At 39.8% G+C, this 25,483-nt stretch overlaps 1 protein-coding gene across 3 annotated transcripts; it reads right to left on the bottom strand.

Moving 5' to 3' along the window:
- Positions 1–343: 343 nt before the first annotated feature.
- ARL14EPL (ARF like GTPase 14 effector protein like) lies at positions 344–25,425 on the bottom strand. Of its 3 annotated transcripts, XM_060008988.1 has the most exons (6): positions 25,387–25,425; positions 14,331–14,433; positions 9,349–9,467; positions 8,978–9,095; positions 7,264–7,403; positions 344–4,196 (listed from the first exon to the last, which is right to left on the bottom strand). In XM_060008988.1, the coding sequence occupies exons 4-6, from the start codon at positions 9,071–9,073 to the stop codon at positions 3,974–3,976; spliced, it is 459 nt and encodes a 152-aa protein (XP_059864971.1). In that variant the 5' UTR covers positions 9,074–9,095; positions 9,349–9,467; positions 14,331–14,433; positions 25,387–25,425; the 3' UTR covers positions 344–3,973. The 3 variants fall into 3 exon arrangements, with proteins under 3 accessions (XP_059864971.1, XP_059864970.1, XP_059864972.1); XM_060008987.1 differs by lacking the exons at positions 14,331–14,433; positions 25,387–25,425 and adding an exon at positions 10,537–10,683; XM_060008989.1 differs by lacking the exons at positions 14,331–14,433; positions 25,387–25,425 and adding an exon at positions 10,532–10,683.
- Between the last annotated feature and the right edge of the window lie 58 nt (positions 25,426–25,483).

Consider the following 25,483-nt stretch of genomic DNA (forward strand, 5'->3'; position numbering starts at 1 on the left):
TTTTTCCATTTCTTTCGGTAAGTATAGGTTAAAAGGCTAGACATGATTAATAAAACATACACAAGATGACTCTGAAAAATAAAGAGAGGAAGGCGGACAGGATAGGGACCTTGGATACGAGGAATGACACAGTTTAAGTAGCCTGGGTTTTCTTTCTACTTTATGTATCCTAGGTTTAAAAAAATTTTTTTTCTTACCCATTGTATCCTTGGCACCTAGTAAAGTAGCTGGCAGATAGGAGGTGCTTGATGAATGGATGAACGAATGAATGGTCACTAAGTAGTATATCTGTTAAGCATTCAGGGCCATTGAATTCACTATCAAAGGAAAAACAAAGGCAGTCTCTGATCTCTTTGAATTTATTATGTCTGACATAAGCATCGGCCAATTTTAAAAGAACCATACAAAGTGAGGAGGGAAATTCTTCTGAAACTACAAACTATAAACACAAAATAAACTACCTGTTAGACATGAATAGTGATGATAAGAGAGTCATATCCCTTGCACAGAGTGAAAAACAATTATTATGGTAAAAGCAGAATTTCAGGAAATCTGTGAATATGAAAAAGAATATTCCAAATCTAGGATTAAAATATAGATTATGAAAAAGAAACAAAGTATGAAAACTGTTTTGGCTCGATAATATATTTGGAGTACTATTCGAACTAACCTGAAAATTGTAGTCTGCGGTTATAGACACCACAGAGAATGAAGGAAAAAGAAACAGTAGAAGGGGAAAAAGCAAGATGTAGGGATATTCTTTTAATCATTTTATACCAGATATAAGCTAGTGTAAAGCACTCAATGCCTAGCATATACTGAGTGTCCATAAATACTAGACAATCAAGAAATCCACACATCAATGGCACCTGCTAGCAGAGCCACTTTGCTGTGGGGGCACTGGTGGCAGTGTAGCCCATGTGAAAGGCACCCCTGGACATGTGCAGCCAATAGCCTGCATAGCCAAACACTGCAGTCCTGCTCACGTAAGTGTTTACGTTGCCGAGGCATTATAGAACTGCGATCCATGATAGCCACAAAATATCCAAGTTGTCAGTGTTCACTTTCCAGGAAAAGCAAATAAATATATAAAGGAGAGCTTAAATGATTTTTTTATGAGTTAGCATCCCAAGGTTCATACCTGTAATGGATCCAGGATACTGTATTGGGGGGTGGGCGGGAGGTGCCTAAGGATTGTCTCAGACGCTGTATGGATTCTTTCTCTTACAAATTAGACTTAGATAAAGTATTCTGCAAATTGATGTGAAACGGCATTCCACTTGTAAATCCTTGTGTAAAGGATTACTGAGTGACTTGTTTAAATCCTTCAGTAAATAACAGTTTATATTTAAACAACCTTCTGTGAAATAGCTTTCCTTGCAATTTCTATACATATTCATGAAGACACACTGTCAACACTGAAAGAAAGATAGCCACACAGAAAGAGAAAAAAAATCTGATTACACTAAGACAATTTCCTTAATGTAATCAGATAGTACAACTATATTCCTTGTTAATCTGAATTTAGTTCAAATAACTAAAGAGCTTTGTTCACTTTGTGATAGAACTAGACACTTACAAAATAAGTTTCTGAAAATTCACATAAACTTATTTTTGCAAGAATCATTTTAGTGCAGGAGGCTTTTTAAAAATGCATTGAATTGGCAGTAGATCAAGATGAAATACACGGATTTATAAAAAAAGGACTTCATCAAAGGTTTTACTAGGCTTCCATAAAAGCAGTATGAGGTGTCTGCTTAATAAATATGTGAATTTATTTTATTTTTTGCTTTACTTGGAAAACTTACCAACGTAATTTGCCAACACGTGTTTTAAATGAGATCATTTTAAATCAGATCCTCTCATCTAATGTTTAAGACTGTAGGAGGAGACAAAAGGGAAATACACTTTAATATCAATTTGCCTGATTATTTTTTAATATGAAAATAAGACAGCTATGATAAGGCAGTGTTTCTCAAACTTACCTGATCATGAGACCTACTTGGGGGTGCTTGTTTTAAAGTATGGATCACCAGGCCTCATCCCTAGAGGTTCTGACTCCTGAAGTTTGGGATGCGGTTCAGGAATGCATAGTATTAAAAGCACCTGGATGAGCCTTACAATCAGGCCAATTAGGGACATACTTGGTGTCATGGAAAGAACACTGACCTAGTCTTAGGGTTCAAAACACCGAGGTTGCCAGGGCTTCTGCTTGTCCTTAACCGAGTCATTTTAATCTCACTGGGTCATTTTAATCTCACTGGGTCCAAATTTCCTCAGTTGTAGAAAAAACAAACAAAACAACAACAACAAGACTGTTTTTAGTTCTATAAACCCCATGAAGACCAGGACCAGCTGAGTTTTACTCACAGCTCCATCCCCGAGCCTGGCACAGAACAGCCTCTTGGTTATTATTTGTTGACAAGTCACTAGTTAGACAACCTGGAAGATTCCTTTTCAACTTTAAAATTATATGATTCTAAAATAAATAAGTGAAGAAACAATTCACTTGGTCAGTCATTTACAAAACAACAATTATTCTCAAAACAAAACATAATATAAACCAAAAAAGGACCCTACTCCTTTGGACGGGTCTCAGGGCTGCGCACTCCTCATGAGCACTTCAAAGGATCTGACTTGGGTATTTGATTTCTTCCTCCCAGGGCTGTGATGGTTAAAGGTAGTGAATTGGAAACATGTAGCACAAAGTTGAGTCTGGAAAACTCAGTAAATTCTGTGAAAAACAGAGTCAGTTCTCCTGCTGCACATACAGGAATAGTGCCATCACAGCATGCCTTGCAGGATTTTTGCTACTTTAGTCCCAAAACATACGGTCAAGTAACAAGTCTAGAATTATCAGGAACCTTTCCCGGCATGCGGACTGTGCAGTAATAAGTGCTTTTGAAACTGATTGGGCAGGAAAAATAAACTCTGAAAACTAACATTTCAAGTCCCCACAGCAGTGGCATCAACATCACCTGGGAAATAAAATTCTTGACCCCTGCCCCAGACCTAATCAGAAACTCTGTGGGTGGGGCAGAAAAATCTACCATACAACCAGTCTTCCAGGTGATTCTGATGTACACTGAAGGATGAGAACCACTGAGTTAGGGTAAACAGGACTCATAAAGACAAATTCAAAGAAGGCTGAGTGGAAGTTTCTATAAACCTCCTACAATGTATCAGAATTGAAAAAGACCACATCATGTATCTAGTCAACTAGGTATCAAGGCTCTCAATTAGCCAACACACAACAATGTGCTTTCATATAATAACTTAAGTTTCCTCCTTTTGAAAAAATATTCTGAAATACTGATCCTGAAATAAAAAACAATGTAAACCACTGGCTTTTAGGATATTCAAGTCCTAATGTTTCCATTTCATAAATAAAATATAAGTTTTTAATAAAAATATTGCCAAGTATTACATTGCCTTTTAATATTATTAAAATATCAATAATAAAAAAATGAGACTGTGGGTATGCAATAAAAAAATGAGACTTGGTATGCTAAGTCACAAGGTTTTGTTTTTTTCAAGCCAAATAACAATTCTGATTTAGAACTAGTGATGTGTAAGATTCTAAGGGTAACTAGCTATTATAAATGTATGATTCTATGTTCTATGTCAAGACAAGCTCCCAGCTACAGAATTCTGAAGATCTTCAGACTCCATTTCCTAAGATACCAGCAAAGAGGAAAGGGATTTTTAATCTGAGAGCAAAGTAGTGATGGAGGTGTCGGTGCTGATATCCATCTATGGGCACTCTCTTGGGTTACAAGGAGAGGAATTTGAGAGGAGGTCACAGCAGGAAGGTTAGAGAAGGATGGCCCATTCCCTACTGTTCTATGGCTTCGCAGAACATGAGTCTTAAGTAAATTTTTTAAAACATTTTCCCCCAGCCCTAAAATTCACCCAAGAGAAAGAGGTTGCCTTAAAGGTAAAGAAGAAACCGATCAGACCACGAGGGCAGCTCCTAGTCGGGAACGTTGAAGGGCAGCGCGCTGATGACCTCCCCAGACTCAGTGACGATGGCATCGTACACCCAGCGGCGGTTGCAGCGGCATTCAGGGCCACACTTGTTGGAGTTACACTTGGGGCAGGGGTAGAAGCAGCCCAGGCAGTTCTTCTCCAGGCAATCGCACAGGTCAGCATCGTTGCAGATGAGCCTGCCGCTTTTGTCATACTTCTTCATAACTCTGCAAAGGAAAAGAATGACACTAACAGGACAGTGCAGTTTTCCTCAGCATTGAGAATAGATTCTTGTGTAGCAATCTTCCCAGGTAGGCTCCCTTTACTCTGAGGAAGCAGCACCCTAAAGATGGTCCAGCAACACTTCAGAATGCTATAAGGCAACATGTCCTGGGAAATTCAGTCAATATGCACCAATCACCAAGGCAGTCAGGGCTGTCACCTAGAGTAAGGCTTCGTTTTTTCCAGCATGCTGGGGAATGTAATATCCCACCTAAGCAAATTTTGAGGAATAGCTGATTAAAGGCTATTAAAATTTCCTTCTACAAGTTTTTACTTAAAAATATAACCATCCTTGATGGAATTTCCCCCGATAAATTACATCCATTTTTCCTTTCTTAAGAAAAAGCACTATATACAGCTGAAACTAACACAACATTGTAAATCAACTATACTTCAATTAAAAAAAAAGAGAGAAAAGAAGAAGCACTACAGTGAATACAGTCACATTTTGAATGACTCAAGAGAAGCATTGGAATTGTCCGTTACTATACCAACATCATTAAAAACAAAAACAAGCAAACTGAAAATTCCTCTGCTAACAGTCTTCTCATACCACTGCTTCTGTCCCTTTCTGATTCTGTTTTTTTTACCCAGTGTGGGGGGCAGAAGGTGTCATAAACTCTGAGTGACAGCAGGAAGTTCTGTACCAGTGAGTACACCGTGCTTTGTGCCCCGACACTGCCCCTGTCGGCCTCTACAAGTCCAGGAAGCGAAAGGATTCTGCCACCTTCTCAAAATCAAACCATCTCGAAATAAATCCTTTAGTACTGAGCTGCTTGAAACCCTGAGAATGACAAAAGTACCTGTGTAGAGCCTGTATCCATTAGGACCAGTTGAAGTCAGAAAAGGCTGTGAAGTTATGACCTTCTGCACCCTTGGCCCCCAAGCAGGCATAACACCTCCTTCCCTTCCTGTTAGGTAATGCTATTCCATCCTCTTCCCTCTCCCAATAAAGCGGGGAAGGTTAAGGATCATTATGCAGACTTGCCTGATTATCTTACTGTAGCAGGACAGCCTTTCCGATGAGGATTGACATTTGAAGCACTTCATCTGAAGCATGAGAGCTCCTTCACCCACCAGGAAATGCAGGTGTCAACAGACAAGGAGGTGTGAAATCTATTATGGGAATGGGGAGTCATGCAGCCAACAGAGAGCCTAGGTCAGACTCTGTCCTTCTCCCTGTGCCTTCACCCAAATACTCCCTGCCTTTACTCAGACATCAAGACACAAATCTTACAGTTTCCTGCCCATCTGATGCTATACTCTATATAGTTCTGAGCTATCATAGGTACACAAAGTGTACAAAACATACATGCAGAGATAAAGAATAAAACACACTTCCACATATCCCAGCTTAATAAAGAGGTTTCACGCCTTTGACAACCTCTTCACGCTCCATCCGTTGTATCCCTCCACTCGGCCAAAAGGAACCACACCTTGATATCATAAAAGTCATCTCCTTGTTTTACTTTTCATTATGCCATAGGTGTATGTATCTCCAAGCGCACCGCATTTTCCCTTCTGTAATTTGCTTTTTTAATTTGACATCATGATTTGAGATTCATCCATGGTGGCACATGTAGCTGTTTTCAGATATTTTCACATCTATATGTACTCCACAGTACAAATATACCAGCTACTTAATTTTTCCATTATGGGTGGGCATTTGGATTATTACTACTTTATTTTCTTTGCTATTGCAGGGATGCTATGAATTTCTTGAACATGTCTCCTATTGTACATGTATGAGTTTTTGCAGGATATACACCCAGGAGTGAATATGTTAGGTCATAAGGTACATAGGTAATGCCAAGCTGTTTTAAAACAGGGCTTCCCTGGTGGCGCAGTGGTTGAGTGTCCGCCTGCCGATTCAGGGGACACGGGTTTGTGCCCCAGTCCGGGAAGATCCCACATGCCGCGGAGCGGCTGGGCCCATGAGCCATGGCCACTGAGCCTGCGCCTCCGGAGCCTGTGCTCCACAACGGGAGAGGCCACAACAGTGAGAGGCCCGCGTACTGGAAAAAAAAGAAAAAAAAAAGAGGCTGTACTATTTTACACCTAATTCATGTCCCATAGCTTCATGAACAGTGATATCATAAGACTGAACTCTTTGCCCATCTGGTCGGGGGGGCACTTCCCCATACTGTACCAATGACTAAGGTTTAGCATCCTGAGTGTTCACTAGCCTTTTCTTCTATGAAATGCCTGTTCATTGTTGGGTTCGTTTTTCTCTTAGGATGTTTATCTTTTTCTTATTGATTCATATATCTTTTAGATAATAAATAACTTCTCCCACTTTGTGATTTGTCTCTCATTATTTTTAGAATGTCTTTTAAAGGGCATAAAGTCTTAATTTTAATGTAGTCAAATATATCAACCTTTTCCTTGATGGTCTGCTTAATTTATGCCTCTGGTGTGCTAGCAATAATTGAATTTATGATACTTCTGTGCCCATCTGATACTGGAATTCATTCCCATGGTTATATTATTTCTCCTTCTAATGCACATCTTTCTTATTTTTAATCATCTCTCCTACTACAGCCATTACTCTAGTGCAAGGACTTCTGAAGCCTGTTTTTAAAAAACTGACGCCTATGGCTGGGCTTCCCTGGTGGCGCAGTGGTTGAGAGTCCGCCTGCCGATGCAGGGGACACGGGTTCGTGCCCCGGTCCGGGAAGATCCCACATGCCGCAGAGCGGCTGGGCCCGTGAGCCATGGCCGCTGAGCCTGCGCATCCAGAGCCTGTGCTCCGCGACGGGAGAGGCCACAACAGTGAGAGGCCCGCCTACCGCAAAAAAAAAAAAAAAAAACACACACAAAAAAAACTGATGCCTAGTTGGAGATTATAGTCTATTTCTTGAAATTGCTAACTTCCAGACATAAGGGGTGATACTGTACTTTAGAAAATACATTTTTAAGTAATAAAAAAGTGGCAACATTTAATTGCTTTGTCAAGGAGAATTCATGCATTTTGTAATCCCACGGATTAAATATAATAAATCATGATCTTACTTGTACTTTACAGAAAAATACTCATTCATCTTTGACATTCGTGCTTTCTTTTTCTGCTGCCTTGTTTCAGGATTAAAGTCTGCTACCTGTGGTCCGGGATTTTGAAATGCCAAGCATTTTAACTGTCGCTCTATCTGTTGCTATGAAACAAATAAACAAATAAAATATATTAGTAGTAAGAACCAGGTAATTTTATCTGCTTTACACAGAATCAAAATGAAGTTTCTGTAACTTTTACCATAATGGCATGAAAGCTTAGTTGTTTTAGCTAGAGTAATAAACAATTTAATCAGATTAAGTTTCAAAAGATGATGTAAAACTTTTCAAATTAGGTCATTCTTTCTGAATAAACAAATACATAGTGTAAAACTATGTATAATAAAAAAATAAAAAACAATCAAGGGGGAACAGAAGAATTCCCTTTATACCTGCAAAACACCCCTTGGCTTCTCAAATCTGCTGGGGATGAAAGTCAGAATTACCATTTTACGGTGGATAATGACAAGGGAGTAAAAGCCCTTCCGCCCAGGTAAAGTATCTCAAAACACAGTGAGAACACACAGTACACACAACCCTCCCCTTCAGCGCTCTAGGGCATCTCAGCACTCACTGCCCTGGGAGTGTGGACCCCATCAGGGCTCTGATGCAGAATGCAGCCACCTGAAGGATCCCCTCTCAGTCAAAGCCAGACTGCAAGAAGAAAATCTGGCTTGAATGACAAAATAGCATGTTAGTGGACATTTTCACAAGTCTCTGTTTGGGGATATTTATAATTCGAAATTAAATGGGGCCTAATTGGAAAGACAAGCAATAAAGATACTTCAGTCAGTCCTGATAATTAATTTTGAACATACAGCACATATGTCAGGAGTGAAGGGAATGCTCCTCTGAAGGATTTTAGAAGAAAATAATCTGAGTGGCCCCCAAACACTTAGGCTAACACATATATGAAATACTACATTTTGAAACCAAAGGGAAACTTTCAATGTATGAATTTCAAGGTAACAAATTAGTAACAGAATCTCGGGCTTTTCTGCAGTTTCTTTAGCTTAATAATAGTCTAGTCAGTCTAAAATAATATAGGTATGTTTCTTTAAAATTTCATTTTGGTTTGTGTGTATGGGTTTGTTTTACAAACAACCTTATGAAATGATTCTGTATTTAGGTATAGCTGCTCAATAAACACAACTTAGCACGATCTACTATTATTCTCAGTAGCAAAGCAAGAGTTTAGATGCCTCTGTTCAGATCTTGGCTCTGCCACTTGTTACTGGAGTGCTTTGAGCAAGTTCCTCCTTCTTCTAAGCCGTGGTTTCTTCTTTTGCAAAATGGGTTAACAACGGTATCTTGTGATAAGGGTTAGGTGAATTAACATATACCAAGCTTTAGAACAGGTACTAGCATATCATGGGAAAAAAAACCCCAAGGATTTGTTAAATAAAAATATTTGACCATATTCTCTACAAATTTCCTACTCCAAGGGTAGGATTTTATTGCACAGGATGCTGGGGACTGAGAGGCACAGAGGAGACAGGTAAGATGAGACCAGCTTCATGAAAGCAGGGTGAAGACGAGGAGAAGCACTAAGGAGCAGAGATCCTTCCTGTGGATTCCTGATGGGGCCTACCTTCCCACCCAAATCTGGGGCATCTCAGAGATCCCCAAGTTGCGAACTCCCCAAATACCACGGAATCATAGTATTCACGAGCCATACCAGTTGCTTCTGTCCGATTTGACAGTTTTTCTCAGAAGAACTTTGACCTGCATGTCTCTCTTGCGTGGAATTGTTTTTTTCTGATTGTTCACTCATTTCTGATCACAAAAAAAAGTAACTGGAAAAAAGTAAAACACATTAATATCACATATCCCAAGTAACTTAATCCTGTGACTTTCCTGCTCTCTCCCTACATCTTACTTTCTTTAAAAACCAGACTTACTAGAAAAGCCATTTGCTCCCCTGGCTTCTTTTTTTTTTACCACTCACTCTTAAATCCTGCATCTGACTCCCCCAGAACACTGTACTGATGCTCTTCTCAGCCTGGTGTTCCATGAGCAAATCAACTTCCATGAGCAAATCAACCGTACCTTTTACAGTTCTTAGCATCAGAGACCTCACTGGAGCAGGCAACCCTGGGACCAGCCACTCCTGCCCAAGAGGACTAGGAATTCTTAGATCTCCGTTCTTCCTCCTTTACACTTATTCCCTTGAAAGAGAAGAAGATACGTTAATGTCGTAGTACATCCCCAGTAACTTTGTGAAAATCTTCTCCGCTCCCATGGTTTCATTATAACCTTTTCAGAAATCATTGCCCAGGATGTCTCTAAAAGCTCCAACCTCCTCAACCAAGTTTTCTGACAAATTTCAAACACAACGTGTGCTAAATGGAAGTCATCAGTTTTCCATAAAACTCAGCTGCTTAAATGCCTGTAATTTAGTTTTTTTTTACATCTTTATTAGCGTATAATTGCTTTACAATGGTGTGTCAGTTTCTGCCTTATAACAAAGTGAATCAGTCACACATACACATATGTTCCCATATCTCCTCCCTCTTGCGTCTCCCTCCCTATCCCACCCCTTTAGGTGGTCACAAAGCACCGAGCTGATCTCCCTGTGCTATGCGGCTGCTTCCCACTAGCTATCTACCTTACGTTTGGTAGTGTATATATGTCCATGCCTCTCTCTCGCTTTGTCACAGCTTACCCTTCTGTAATTTACTTTTAAATACTTCTATATGTGTATACATACACACACACACACATACAAGATGCATACGTGTGTGTGTGTGTCAGGTGAAGCTAACACAGGTTGACAATCACAAATGCACAGTCCAGCCTGCTCTGCAGTGTTCTGTCAGAAAGGACCACGAGCCAGAGGAGGCTTCCGCAGCCCTGCTGCCTCTCCCGTCTCTTGTCAACTACCTGTGCTGAGTGCAGGGCGCTGTTTCTACCAAAGGACCAGAGCGTTACGCTTGACCAGTTCATCTGGCACCGCCACTCTGCCTGCCAACTGGAAATTCCAATTCCACCAATTCCAATTCCAACTGAGAATTCCAATTCTCCATTTTCCCTATGTCTAGGGCCGCTAGACACGGATTGTTCACTCTTCTGTATCCTCCGCTCCAGTTCCCAACATTAGGTTAGGAAGACGTGTTGATTTTTCTTTCCTACCATTCCTAGCATTGATTCTTCCTTTCCATTCTGTATCAGGGAGAAGCCACCCTAAAGATAGCAGTAGTAGTAGTCATAGTAGTAAGAGTAGCAGTAGTACCTTACCCTTGACCAAGATGGGCTTATCGTTCCCCTCAGTTTGACTAAACTTCAGCCTTCTCCTGACTCTTTGCCTTGACCTCCCTTTGCTTAGATCCTTTACTTCAGAAGACGTGTCATCGTAAATTCTTTCTCTGCTCCACTGAGATGTAAATCTTCTCCCAGCCTCAGCCAGTTTTATAACCCCAGAAGGTCTTTCTCAAGGGCTAGGAACCATCCCTTTGAAATATAATCAGCCAGAAAGGCTGGGCTCCTATTTGCCAGTCTCTGTGGGAAGGTAGAAACCTAACTCGCTAATTGGTGGAATGGTGAGTGCCAATTAGCAAACACAGGTGACCTAATCACAGAGAAAAACATTTGCAAGCTCAGGAATTACTCAATGTGCCCAACACATCCCAGGGATCAATCTCTCCCCTGAAGTCCTCTAGTATTTTATTCCCACCTTTTATTTCAGTGGAGTTGAGCTCAGACTGAGTTCTGGCTTTCCTTCCCTATGATAGCCTTGAATAAAATCTACTTTGCCTGTTTCACTTGATCTGGCGCGGTTTTTGCTTTGACACTGTCACATGCAATTTCACATCTGATCAGCCACACATTCCCAGGGAGCATTTTCCAAGTTGTCTGGAGATGAAATCACATGGAGCTATTTTAAAAATGATAAATTCCCTGTCAAATGCCAGCCCTACTGGGGTTATCATTTGCAGAGGAAAATCGTGGTGATCTGTATAATTAATAAGTTCTCCAGGTGAATCCTATCCTTAGGCAATTATGGGAGATATTAGGATAGGTATAATTTTCTTCATCCAGTTTTGCCATCTGATCCTAAAACTATTGCCCATAATTTCTTCCTACCCCAAATTTGTCCAAAACATTGTGGTCATGTTGATATTCCTAAACCAGAAATGTCTTTATCTTATTCCTATGCAAGGACTTCCGTGACTCCCCTCTGTCAGTAACATCCCACATCCCTGGTGTATCAGTGAAGGTCCATCAAAACCGACTCCAGCAACGTGTCTAGGCTCACCTCCCTGCATTCCTTACCTTGGGCCAAAGCTACTGACCGCCCCACTCCTGTTACCATCCCTCCCATCTCTTACCTAACTCGTTCCTTCCCCTTTGAACTCTGGTTTATCTCTCTGCTCCAAGAAGCCTCCCCATCATCTGATTCTTGAAGATTCCTTTCACTCTTGGGCTCTGTTTGAAGCTTCCTCAAGAAAATTGCCCCCAACGGGGCCCTAAACCTTCTAGCTTCTTCATGTAACAAATTTTCTTCCACATGGGAATAGATATGACTTTATGATCATCTTTGCAAGCAAGAAAATCTTCTGAAAGAGCAACCATTTAACTGCATTAGGAGAAATGAATATTTTATGCAAATCCTCCACCCAAGATGCCTTTGGTTAAGTCCTTCATGAAATGTAGGTCTCCAAATATAGATTTGGGGGGAAACTTACTCGTATTTATTCATATTCTGAATAAAGCAAATGGAAATTATAATAGAATTTCACCAGGGCCTGAAATTGTAATTGGATTTTACTAGGAACCCAAAATATCTGTCCCAGGAAAAGTAATAAAATGGTTCAGAACGCCCTTTTTTCCCTGCTTGGCATTTCCCAGGCAGGGGTTCTTAACCAGAGAAGGAAAGCAGGGGGCTCTTGAACTTGGATGAATAGAGAACACGTATTTATTTGCACTAACCTCTAACTGAAATTCTGGCTTTGCCTTTTATTATAAGGCAAACAGCAAACCACAATAGTCTGAGTAGCACTTTTGACCGATTTTTTTTTTTTTTTTTTTTTTTTTGCGGTACGTGGGCCTCTCACTGTTGTGGCCTCTCCTGTTGCGGAGCACAGGCTCCGGACGCGCAGGCTCAGCGGCCATGGCTCACGGCCCAGCCGCTCCGCGGCACGTGGGATCTTCTCGGCCCGGGGCACGAACCCGTGTCCCCTGCATTGGCAGGCGGACTCTCAACCACTGCGCCACCAAGGAAGCCCCTTGATTGATGTTTTTTTAACCCATTACAGCTGTTGTAGATATGTCAAAACGTTATTGACACTCATCTTCAAAATGATGGTAGATCTTAGACCTGCCGCTAGATCTTATTTGATATGTTGATAATAAAACATATATCACCATCATAAATTCTTTTTAACATTTTGGTAAGTGTATTTCAATATAATTGGTTTCCCTTGTAACCTTACAGATTTTATTTTATATGATTAAAACCGTCATTCTGAAAAAAAATATCATCCTGAGAAATGGTCCATAGATATAACAGCTGACCAAAGGAGTCCACGACACACAAAAATAAGATTAAGAACCCTTGCAAAGAGGCAGGGAGAACCCACTGCTGCCACCTCATTGATCGTGGTGAGGAGAAACAACAGCTCCTGGCTGTAGAAGATGCTCATTTTCAAGGATAGGGCTGGAAGCAGTATGGTATATCCTGGGGAATTGCATTTAATGAAACACAAAGTGTATGACATCAAATTAACCAGCCCTCTGTTTTGTCCTAACATATGTCAGATTGCCTGTAAAAATCCACAATCTAGTCTAGCCCAAAGAGAAGCAGCGCCCCCAGGTGGCAGACATAACACAGACTCCAAGAGCAGCCATCCTTAAAGTATGGCCCAAGGATGGGGCAACAGTTTAGCACTAGGCTTGGGCCAGAATGGATGTCAGACACTTCACTGGGTACATTGGATAGTTTAGCTGATGTTTTTCTCCAGAGCAAGACTATCTATCTGGAGGAGGCAGTTCACTGATTTCCGATCTGGCCCAACCTTGATTCACCACGAACAGGAACTTTGAGTAGCACTGGAGTGCATTTTGGCTGCGACACTCATCTTCCTTCTGTGGTTAGTTCAACTCTCACGTGCAAGTTCCTCCCTCTATTAGAAATTTAGCTCTGGAAGCAGTCTTATACCTTTATCTCCCCCTAGAACTACCACTTTGTTAGTACTCAATTCATATTTCATAAATATTATGCTAATAATGCTAATTATTAGCCACCTACTATGTGCCAAGCACTTTGCTAACCGTTCTACATATATTATTTCATTTAATTCCACTGCAACGCTCTGAACTAGGTACTGTTATTTCTATTGAATATTTTACAGATGAGGCCCAGAAAGACCATTTAGGCCACAGGGGTTTAAAATCCAGACTCGTCTGACCTCCCAAACTAAGCTGTCTTGGGGATGTTACACTGCTTCAAGACTGATTTTAATGATGACCTCCATCTCTACATAGGCTGTTGCTAAGTGACCCCACAGAGCTTGTTCAAAATGAAGCCTGGACTAGGAACAGGGGAAGATGCATTTAGATGATCCTCTCCAGTTTGCCTCGTCCAGTTCCTCTGTCATAGCACACACCTCCAAAGTGTGCTGGGAAGAAGCTTCCCATCTCAGACACATGAGCCACATCTGACCTCAGGATTGGATTTGGAAGTCAGCCAGAAAGAAGAGAGTCACATGTAGACAAAGTCACCCTGGAAAATGCCTTCAGAAAATGCTGCCTGGGAAAGGCCCTATACAGCCAGGCCTTTCTCCAGTTTCTCAGGTTAGGAATCGGATGAAGTAGTTGACTTACTTACACACATATAGGAGCCAGCATGGTTGAATTATGTTTACCTTTAAACCTCAGATCTGGAACCCTGGCAAGTTCCACACTCTATGAGGCCTCAGGAACTAGGTCACCCTAGAAACAGCACTGGGTCCAGAGCCCCACCTTCCTGCTCACTCTGAGGCACAGGTCATCCAGGGAAATGCAGTAAAATGACTCACACCGTAAGCACTTACCCTTATCTTCAGGAGGCCTCCAGCACCGTAAGGTTGAATTTATGTAAGCAGATGGTGTCTTGCACAAGGTGGAGTATTTTTTCTACTTTGATCCCTAAGGACACTAGCAAATTATCAAAAGAGGAAAAGCATTCAGTTTAAACGCTTGCTCAGAAGTTGGTCTCCACTTTTACTCAGTAGCAGATAAAGGGGTTTATTCAGAGACACTACCTGTCAGATAGCCCTCAGAAAATATTTAGAAGTAAAACACACACGCATATTTTCATTCAAAGCCCTTGCAGGAGAGAGTCAAGCTATTTCAATCTCATTCTGTCTCTAGCCTCAGTTCCCATCCCTGGTAAAAATGACAGATCACTGAGATAATTGGCAGGTGAGCCAAATCCCACCAGGGACATATTTGGAAGAGAAACAACTGCTGTGCTGGTGATCAATTAAATCATTCCCTTGCTGCTCCCTCCCAGATGAGTCAACTGTTTTCGAAGCCACAAAACTTGTAACCTCCAACAAAATCTCCACTGGCATTTGTCTGTAAGAATTAAAAGTAATTTTGACCCAAGCCTTTGAGAGTGTTTTTAGATAAACAATGTTAATGCTTTAGAAACAACTTTATTTGCAGTGTGTAAAGATTCCTAGGAATACTTTTATTGCTGGATTTGCCAAAACACACACACACACACACACACACACACACACACACACACACCCTTCTGTGGCTCAATGTAAAATAATGTGAAAACACTATCATAGATTTAAAATAATTTGAAATGCACTCAGCAGAGAATCTGATAAGCTATGCAACCATATCATTGCTTTTTTTTTTTTTTTTTTTTTTTGCTAACGCCAGGAAGGCTACAGTCTGGGGTAGCTCTGAAACCAAAGCCCCTGCAGGGCTCTTCTGGGTCAGTTACAGATCAGCATCCCCGAGGGCCTCTCTACTCACACCTCACTTATAATCTGGATCTCTTGAATTATGCATTTAAATTCTTCCTTGCAACTTTAAGGATTATAAAAAACAGAAACCTGTCTGCTTACTCTGCCCCATCGATGGAAAGCAGAGAAGGAAGAAAATTCTTTTATGAGACAGCAGCCTGAGCCATTTCAGCCTTATGCTGATAAATATACATTCAGCATTGTCCTGATAAATATACTTCAAAACCACTCATCCCATATTTCAAGTGTGGAGGTCCTTTTTTCTAGATCCCTAATGTCTTTTTATGCTCATTTCTTAGTTTTCAGTTTCATGCCTGCAACAAAAAGAACCCCAACTCTCTTCTGCTCTTAACTACAACTCATTAATATGGCAATTATCATTCAGAGTCAACATTCCGTGACCTGCTTTTGCCTCTTCTCTCTCTACCAGCCTCGGAGGAAATCAAGTTTAAGTGCATCATTTGAAAAGGAGCGTCTTTCCAATGATGATTTTCACAGTTTCGTTAGTGCCTACTTCTTAATGAGAGTTGCCTTGCCAAGCTGAAGCGGTGGGCTGTAAAGAGAAACACACATACCTTTAAGTCGGTTGACAAAGAAGGGAAGAATACTGGACAAAAAGAGAAACTGTAGAGCCTTGTTTCCTTTGTTTTGCTGAGAAACTATAGAACCCTCCGGAGGAAAAGTCAGAAGGCCCCTAAGGTGCTCCTTAACTCTTGTAATAGTGGCTGAGAGGAGGAGAGGTAGAAAAACGGAGCGGGTGGGAGGTGAGTGTAATTGCTAACTCTCTCTTCCACCATGAGTCTATCTAAAATCATATGAAATCAGGGAATGATCATTCGTCTGCTCATCCATCTTGCATCTGCAATAAGCAATGAATCTAGAGTTTACAATTTGACTGTACTGCTCGGTGTCGTATCTCGACTTCAGATATTCAACTAATGTTAACAGTCAATTGCTGCCCGGCTATTTTTATACTTCAGTGTAAATAGCCCAGTATATATACACCCACACACACATTATAGGTACATATATGTAGTATTCTTGCAAAGAACAAGAAAAGGAAACAAAATCGTCAGTTACAAGAGCTTCCAACCCATCAGGCAATGATATAAAGCCTGAAGGTGGTGCCGGAATTCAATATATTTGACCTGAACTTTACATCCGTTAAGTAACTGCTATGTTTTTGAGATTACACTGTAAGTACTGCATATAAAAAATATACACGATATTGCATATACATGATATTGCATCTATATATTTAAACTAAAAACCATTTAGGAAAAAACTTGGTTGTCCCAGGAGAAAACTAAAGCACGTTTATAAGCTGTGACTAAGACATATTAATCTCTAAATTACAGCCCTCTAATCACTGTCCTCTGCCACCAGGACTCAGCTATTGTGCTGTGAGTCATTAAAACCACTTCCCAGGCAGGTTAATACCCACCTCATTCATTTGTGAATTATAGGGTAAAAACCACCATTTCATTCCTAATTACTTTTGCAGCAAAAACAAGGAAAGGAAACAAAAACTTCAGTTTTAAGAGCTTGCAATCCATCTGGCAGTGATGCAAAACCTTAAGGGGGTACCAGAATTAAGTATGTTTGACCTGAACTTTAAAACCATTAGGCAAAGGCTATATTTTTGAGATTACGCGATAAATTCTGCCCATCAAAAATGTGTCATCTTGCCATTTAAGAACTGCCAATTCCATCTTGCCAAGTAAGGATTGATAAACCTCGAATCAGGTAAAAATCCTACCAGACTTTTTCCACAGTCAATCACACCTTACAAAAATACACGCTTTGGCCAACGTTTAGCTTTATTCTTGTTCTTTTTTAAAAAAATTAATTTATTTTTTTATATAGCAGGTTCTTATTAGTCATCCATTTTTTACATATTTGTGTATATATGTCAATCCCAATCTCTCAATTCATCCCACCACCACACCCCGACCGCCCACTTTCCCCGCTTGGTGTCCATACATTTGTTCTCTACATCTGTCTCTATTTCTGCCTTGCATACTGGTTCATCTGTACCAGTTTTCTAGATTCCACATATATGCGATATATATGATATTTTTTCTCTTTCTGACTTACATTACTCTGTATGACAGTCTCTAGGTCCATCCACGTCTCTACAAATGACCCAATTTTGTTCCTTTTTATGGCTGAATAATATTCTTACACACTTAACAGGAGAAGGTACTTTTCACGGATCTTACCACACAAGATGCTACAGAAAGAACAAACATATCAAGGGCCAAATACAAGGCAGTAATCCTCTTAAAACTGGAGGAAAATCTTCTAAAGGGTAAGGATTGTGACCAACCAAGAAATGTTCCAAGTGAAAACCTTTTTAAAAAATTTAAGTGCTAAGAAATAAATGTGCCACAAGTTCGAAAGTTATTATTCCTCTTATTTCTTCAATTTAGAAAAGAATATAGGGGATTTCCCTGGCGGTCCAGCGGTTAAGACTCTGTGCTCCCAATGCAGGGGACACAGGTTCGATCCCTGGCTGTGGAACTAAGATCCCACATGCCACCCAGCACAGCCAAAAAAAGAATATAAATTATGCAAAATAATTTCCTGTGTTATTTCCAAGTGTCTCAAGTAAAATCTAATGGCCTTTTTTTTTATAGCACAGGGAACTATATTCAATATCTTATAATAACCTGTAACGGAAAAGAATCTGAAAAACTATATATATATATATATATATATATATATATATATATATATATATATATACACATATGCATCACTGAATCACTTTGCTGTACACTTGAAACTAACGCAACATTGTAAGTTAATTATACCTCAATTTAAAAGAAATAAAGGAGAGACCTGACTAAAAAAAAATAAAATCTAATAGCTTTTCAAACTAATGATTTAAGTAGCAAATCTTCAGAGGAACTTTACATCATTTTTAAAAAAGATAACAGTATAATTTTAAAAGATGGAAGAGTATTTTTTAAAGTTAATAATACCTTGTTAAATTTGCTAGTCCTGAATTTATTGCACTTTGACGTGACTTTGACTAAGAAAAAATTTTTTTTTCCTCTTCAGATGTTCTCAGGTTTTCTAGACCTTAAGTTGATGTAATTTAAAATTGGTTGCTTTTTAAAAATTAAGGATTCACATACTAAAACATTCCTCAGTTACCTGTTAATTCCTGGAGAGTAAAATTCTTTATGCTCACGAGTTATATAATTTAATTTGTCAGTTTGTAGCTATCTGTATATGAATTTGTAACATACACTGTATGGTTGACCCTTGAACAACATGGGTTTGAACTGCACAGGTCCACTTATACATGGAATTTTTTTTTCAATATTAAATACTACAGTACTACACCAGCCACGGATGGTTAAATCTGCTGATGGTTGAATCTGTGGATTGTGAAAAACCTCAGACACAGAGGAACTCTGGATATGGAGGGCTGACTACAGGTTATACTTGGATTTTGCCATCATAGTGGGCCAGCACCCCAAACCCCACATTGTTCAAGGGTCAACTGTTACTTTAAAAATAACACCACTCATAAGCTTATTTATTGTAGTATTTTTTAAACTGTGAAATACTGGAATACCCAGACACAGGGGAGTGGTTGAATAAAGTATGGTACATCCACATGTACCATAAACATAGAGTACTATACGGCTGTGAAAAAAGAGTAAAGAAGATCTCTACAAAGTGATATAGAGTGATTTCCAGAGTATACTATTAAATGAAAATAACATAGTAAAAAGAGTATTTAACCTTCATGTAAGAAAGTATATACTACCCTCATGTAAGAAAGAAGGGGATATAAGAAAATTTGTTACTTGTAGCCAAATAATCTTAATAAACTTAATGTGATGTAGGGTGTGGCTTATAAAATAATTAAAAAGTCACTGACTTTGAGAGTCATGAAAATCTAGGGAGGGGCTGTGGTAGGAAACTCTCTAGTTTAACTTCTTAAATGCATTAGCAGCCTTCTAAGCAGCTACTGAACAGGCTCTCACTGGGCTTGTCCAACCCTCTACCGGAAAGATGTCAAAGAGACAAATCCTTACTCTCTGGTGAATTACAGGTTCACTGGGGTTTTTGTTTGATTAAGGTACTGTTACATTGTGAAGCTCTAGTGAGTTGTACTTTTGAAAGGACAAACTTCCTAGTGGGAAACACCGTGAAGGGTCAGAAGTGAATGAAGCTGGTAATCTGAACTTGGACCAGTGGCTCCATCACTGGAGGTGCTCACTGGGATCTATTACGACTACTCTTCAAATCATTCACTTAGCAAGCACTGATTAAATACCTCTATTGGTAGGCACTAATAAAATGACAAATAAGACATGGTTCTTCTCCTTAAAGAGCTCAAGTCTAGTAGAAGGAGATAGGTAAGCACATAAATACAAGATGTGCATCACACGTGCTCAGGACACTGCCAGGGCCAGTGGAGGCAGTGGAGGAACAGCTGGTTTTCCCTGGGAAGAGACGTATCAAGAAGGGCTCCCAAGGAGAGGTGGCAATTGAGTTAATCTTAAAAAATGGACAGGGAAAACTCAGGTAGAGAGGGAGTGGGGTGTGTATTCTAGGAGGATGGAGCTGCTCCAAGCAAAAGCTGTATGTAGGAGGAGAATAGACTAGTGGGAGGTGGGAGGGGTTGTCCTGGCTACGGTAAGGCTGAACTCCAAGTGCACTGCAATAGCATCTGTGTATTTAGATAGACTCTGATGAATGTCATTCACAATGACAAAAATAGGGCGGTTGGTGGGCAGTTGAAATAAGGCAAGGGAGAGGAGAATTAGCAGAGTTATGCAACTTCAGGACCCCCAGCAGCTCCGTTTTGGAAAACCATTAAGCTGGTTTTACACAATTTCTTACCTGAACAGAGATCAGTATAAGTGCACATGTTGTACAGGTGAACAATTTTCTTTTTAAAAATATTAAGTTGTTTTACCATATTACTATTATATTTACTACTATTATTATATATTTACTATTATTTGTTATTAGCATTTTATTTGTTATTACTAGAACATAATTAATATTATGCTAATATTGCTCTACTAAATTGATTTACTAACATCATAGGGCACTTCGTGAACTCTTTCATTCTCAGAACACATTTCGTATTTGCTGCACCTAAATTCGTTCCTGTTACTCTTTCTTCCAGGAATGCCTTCCCATCACACCTTAAAAAAATTATAGACATTTGTTGTGTAACAAAAGCTTTAAAACAGGCATCTTTGACCCAGCAATTCCTCTTTGGGGAATTTCTTCTAAGAAAAGACAAAGCTCATTGCAAAAATTCACATCTTGTATAACTGCTAGGTTATAGAGCTCCTAGGTTGGGAGAGTAAAAATTTAATGACTTAATTATCAAACAAAATTATATAATACAATGTAGCCATTAAAATGATATTATGGAACTGTATTTGTTAATAAGACAAAAGATATACATACTTTACTGTTAAAGAAGTAGATTCCAAATGAGAATCTAGAGGGATTTTTTTTTCCCCTTCTTGAGACAGTTTTAGTAGGTCATATATTTCTAGGACCTTAACTTTAACCATTTCTCCAAAGTTTTCAAACTTATTGTCATAAATTTTTTCATAATAGCATCAAGTTTTCTTTTATGTCTGCAGCATCTGTAGTTATCTCTCCCTTTTTATTCCTAGTACTAGTGTTTTACTACTTCTCCAACGTTTCTCATCTTGTCAAAGAAAAGCTCTCTCTTCCCTTTCTTTCTTTCTGTCTGTCTTCCTTTCTCTCTTTCTTTCTTTTCTATCTCATGTCCTTCTATTTTGGGTATATTTTAATTTTATTTTTCCATTGTCTTAAGGTGTATGCTTAGCTCATTTATTTTGATTCCTTATTTTTCTAATATAAGCATTTGGGGACATAAATCTCAGTAGGTTTGTCTCAGCCAGCTCAGTTTACTTTTTCTCTTCTTCTCTCCTTTTATCATCTCTCTTCTGAATCCTATCTCTGATTTGATTTCTTGTTTCAAAGAGGAAATGTTTCCTAATTTTTTTTATTCCATGGAGAACTTTGTTCATATTTTCTTCCGCTTTATGGTGTATTTGTCCTGCTATGTATTTTTTATCAGTTATTTGGTTTTGCTTTCTTCCTAGTGCCTTTGCAGAGGTTCCATTCTGATCCTTCCTGATAATCTCTGGTCTTTGCATGGAGGCCATTCTTTCTGGCTTCACATGTGCTCCTGACTTGCAATTCAGCTTGGAATGTCCCTGGTTCTTTTACTGATCAATACTAGTACCTGCAGGGCTGATTGCCACCCACCCTGTCTCCCCCATCCTACCACTCCAACAGCAAGTGTAGCTTGTCTGTGTGCCACCAAACTCTGCCCCATTTTCTCTGTCACTCAGGCCCCAGGGACGTGCTGGAAGCCTGTCTGAGGCTTTCAGTTCCAAGGAAAGTGTTTCTAGTTTCCCTCAGGGTCTGCTACTTCATTTTGGAAGGCTCTGCCTATTGTCAGTGTTCCACAGAAACATACGTTTGCTCTCAGATTGCTTTCACAATTGGGTCCACATTTTACTTTATTTAGCAGTAATTATTCATGGGATGTGGTTTTCTGACTGTACTCTGTCTCCCAAGTACACTGAATAAGGAATTTTTATCTCTGTTTCAGACCCCCACAGTTAGCAGGTCACCTTGGGATCCTAACCTGGTTTCTCTGCCTTCTGTCCTTCATATCTCCAGATGTCGCTACCACGGTTGTCCTCCTAAAATCCTCTTACACCATGTCACTTTCCTCCTCCAACAACTTGGTGGTGCTTTGTGATCCTCAGCCTTTGATGACATGACCTATGTCTACTTTCCCAGCCTCATTGTCACTGCACCCTTCATTAACCTGACCCTAAATGACAGGAATGTTCCCACCACCAGGACCCACTTAATGCTTTCCTCCCAGTCTCCCTGCCCAATGAGGTTAAGCACCCCTGCTTCTATGTCTCCAAGCTTGTGTTGTAGTTAATTATCTACATACTTATCTCTTATGATAGACTTCTCTCACTTCAAAGCAGCATCTATAAGACTTCTTCATTCTATAGCATGTGTCACAGCAACTAGCACACCGGTGTTCAATACACGGACAGTAACAGAAAGGAGCAATGCCACATTTACTGCTGGAAATAGTAATCTGGGGATCTGTTTCCTGGGAATCTGAGCAATATAATGCACTTTTCCTAGGGTCTAACCCACTCCCTCGACCCTATGTCTATCCCACCCTGCCCAGTTAAGTTGGACGGTAAGATCCCTGCCTTGTATAATTGGCAAAGCAAACCTTAAGGTTCACACACAACAGGGCCTGAGAGCACACCCTCCCAAAGAATCTCATATCTGTAATGTGTCCTCTCTTTTTACTACTGCTGTAACCTAAATTAGCATAGTGTTGATCTCAAACTTTTGTTTTTCTTATTTAAAAAACAGAAACAGACTCACTGACATAGAAAACAAACTTATGGTTACCAAAGGGGAAACTGGGGGGGAGGGATAAGTTGGGAGTTTGGGATTAACAGATACACACTACACATACACACTGTACATAAAATAGATAAACAACAAGGAACTACTGTATAGCACAGGGAACTATATTCAATATCTTACAATAAACTATAATGGAAAAGAGTCTGAAAAAGAATATATATATATATATATATCTCACATGGATAACTGAATCACTTTGCTGTACACCTGAAACTACCACAACATTGTAAGCCAACTATACTTCAACAAAAAAACCCACAAAACGCAAACCAAACCTCATGATAACATATTCTTGTATGTATAAAGAAAAAACGCTAGCTATTGACAGTAGATATCTCCGGATTTTTGTATTACATTCTATTATTTTATACACTTATCCATTTCCTGTAATAAACATGTACTTTACAATTTTTTAAAGTATTAATAAATATTTTTAAAGATACTTCTGAGAATAAATGTACAGTTCTCCCATAGTATTGCAAAAATAAATACTTCCAGCAGATGGCGCAAAACCTTAATCTAGAATTAAAATAGATTTAAAAAATAATAACCCTTACTACTGCAAGAATGCCATGTAGAGGGGATGTTTCTTAGTGACCAAGGATCAGTCAAAATGCACACTGGCTCTAGAATTTTTGTGTTCATCGAATGTAATTTGTTTTACTTCTACAGTCAAAGGTGAGTCATTTCAGAGGTAAATAAGGGGACTCTGAAGAGGGGACGTGTGGAGGCTGCAGCCCAGGATGATTTATGTAGTGTCAACGTGATGTCGCACCTGCAAAGGGCTTTGCAGATCATACAGTCGATCAGTTTTCACACACTGCTTTTTAGATTTTTCTCTAAATAAACTCTAATATATGAAGCCAACAAAACTGGAGCTATCCTAATTGAAGTGGGGACTGGGGACAAGAGCCATCCCAAGCATTCTCTTTGTCCAAGCTTCTCCAACCCTCACCCACCCCCTCACCCGTGGCTGACATAATCAAGAATTGGCTATACTTAATCAACAGCTATGCAATCCATAATATACTTCTAAGAAGCCCTAGAGAAAACCACTAATGCAGTGCAATACTTTCACTTTGCTGCTGAGAAAAGGGATGCTCGGAGGAGAGTTTCCAATATGAAATGAGAACATATATAAAACCAACTAAAAAAAGTCATTAATTGCTTTTAAAAGAAAAACATCAATAAGGACATTCAAAATGCATCAATAAATTCAACACTAATAGATTCCACACATTTGACATCTGCAATTAGAATTTATGTTGAATTAAATTTCTGATATATTTAACTTAGGATTCACTTAAATCCTTTTTATGATTTAAAAATCCTTTTCAATCCTTTTTATGGTTTATGCAAACTATGGGAACTCAGCATTTCAGCTAAAGCTAGCTTTCATGAGTAATACAGCATATTCTTGGGTAATATAAGCATATTCATTTGTATCAATAAAGTTTACTTATGTCAATAAAATATCCTTAAGCTGTACTTCCTGTACAGTCTATATTTCAAAATGCAATTATAAACCATAACAAATAGTGATTTGACTGCATGAAGCCAGTTTTTTTAGAACATTTGCAATTCCATAAAAATCTGTCTAAATAATGTTTGCAAAGTAGAAGCAACAACTTATTTAAGTGCATTCACCTAAAGTTTCTTTTCAGTACAAGACCAAATTTAACTTTCTTTAAAAAGTCATTTTCAGAGTTATCCTTTGTGTTGAACAACCATATCCACGTGAAGCACTGCCTGTTATTTCTAAGAGCTGCCTGCTGTCTGGTTTACCATAGGTGTGTGTGGAGTAAAAATGTTCACCTGTGCCTTCTCAGCATATTAACCATGTCCGAAGCTGACAGTTAGAAAAACCCAAAGTAAATGGGGTTTGGCAGTAAACGAGTTGATCTTAAATTCTGACTTCTGCCTCTCCCAGCACAGTGGCCTTAAGCCTCTGTTTCCCCATGTGTTAAAATCAGAATAATTATACTGACCTGAGTAGGTTATTAAGCCATTATCTGTCAGTTCCAAATCCACCTTTTTATTCTCAGCCATGTAATGTTAGGGACCCTGCAAACCACACTTTGATTTTGCAAGCTCTGCCAACGGGGGGCGCTGAGGGACAAGAGAAGGCTGGAGGAGCAAAAGGGCTTGCTCCTTCCTGCTTGCTTCTTGCTTCTGCCAGCAACACCTCAGCAACGATTCTTGCTCCTGACAGTGGCTGCTGGATTCCAGTTCTCAGGATCCCACCCCCATCCCTTAGACTCAGCCTAACGTGTCCCCTCAGAGATATCAGCACCAGCTGCCCAGAGTCCCCAGCCCCATAGGTGACCCACAAACCGGAGGATAATCACAACTGCAGAGGTTCTCCCCAAGGAGTGAGGAGTCCAAGCGTCACAATGGACTTCCTGGCCCAGGGGTTCTGCACTGGGAAGATGAGCCCCCAGGACATCTGGCTTTGAAGGCCAGTGGGGCTTCCTTTCGGAAGAGCCAGAAGGCTGTGGGAAAGAGACTCCACACTTAAAGGGCGTGCACAAAATCTCACACTTTCCGGGACCCAGGGCAGAAGCAGTAATTTGAAAGGAGGCTGGATTAGACCCACTTGCTTATCCCGGAGAAGCAGGAGGCAGTTAGGACTCACCCTGGGGACACAGACGCTGGCAGCAGCCATTTGTGGGAGCTCATCCAGCCACGAGGACACGGGTGGTGGTAAACGCCATTTCAGAATCCTCCTTTTA

The sequence above is a fragment of the Delphinus delphis genome, chromosome 3 (genome assembly GCF_949987515.2).
Source record: "Delphinus delphis chromosome 3, mDelDel1.2, whole genome shotgun sequence".
Classification (NCBI taxonomy): Eukaryota; Metazoa; Chordata; class Mammalia; order Artiodactyla; family Delphinidae; genus Delphinus; species Delphinus delphis.

What these genes read in the sequence shown, in the direction of transcription:
- ARL14EPL (XM_060008988.1), bottom strand. Translation starts at nt 9,073, where the DNA reads ATGAGTGAACAATCAGAAAAAAACAATTCCACGCAAGAGAGACATGCA. An exon ending in AAATCGGACAGAAGCAACTG is followed by an intron (nt 7,404 to 8,977) that starts GTATGGCTCGTG and finishes TTTGTTTCATAG; the next exon opens with CAACAGATAGAGCGACAGTT. An exon ending in TATTTTTCTGTAAAGTACAA is followed by an intron (nt 4,197 to 7,263) that starts GTAAGATCATGA and finishes TTTCCTTTGCAG; the next exon opens with AGTTATGAAGAAGTATGACA.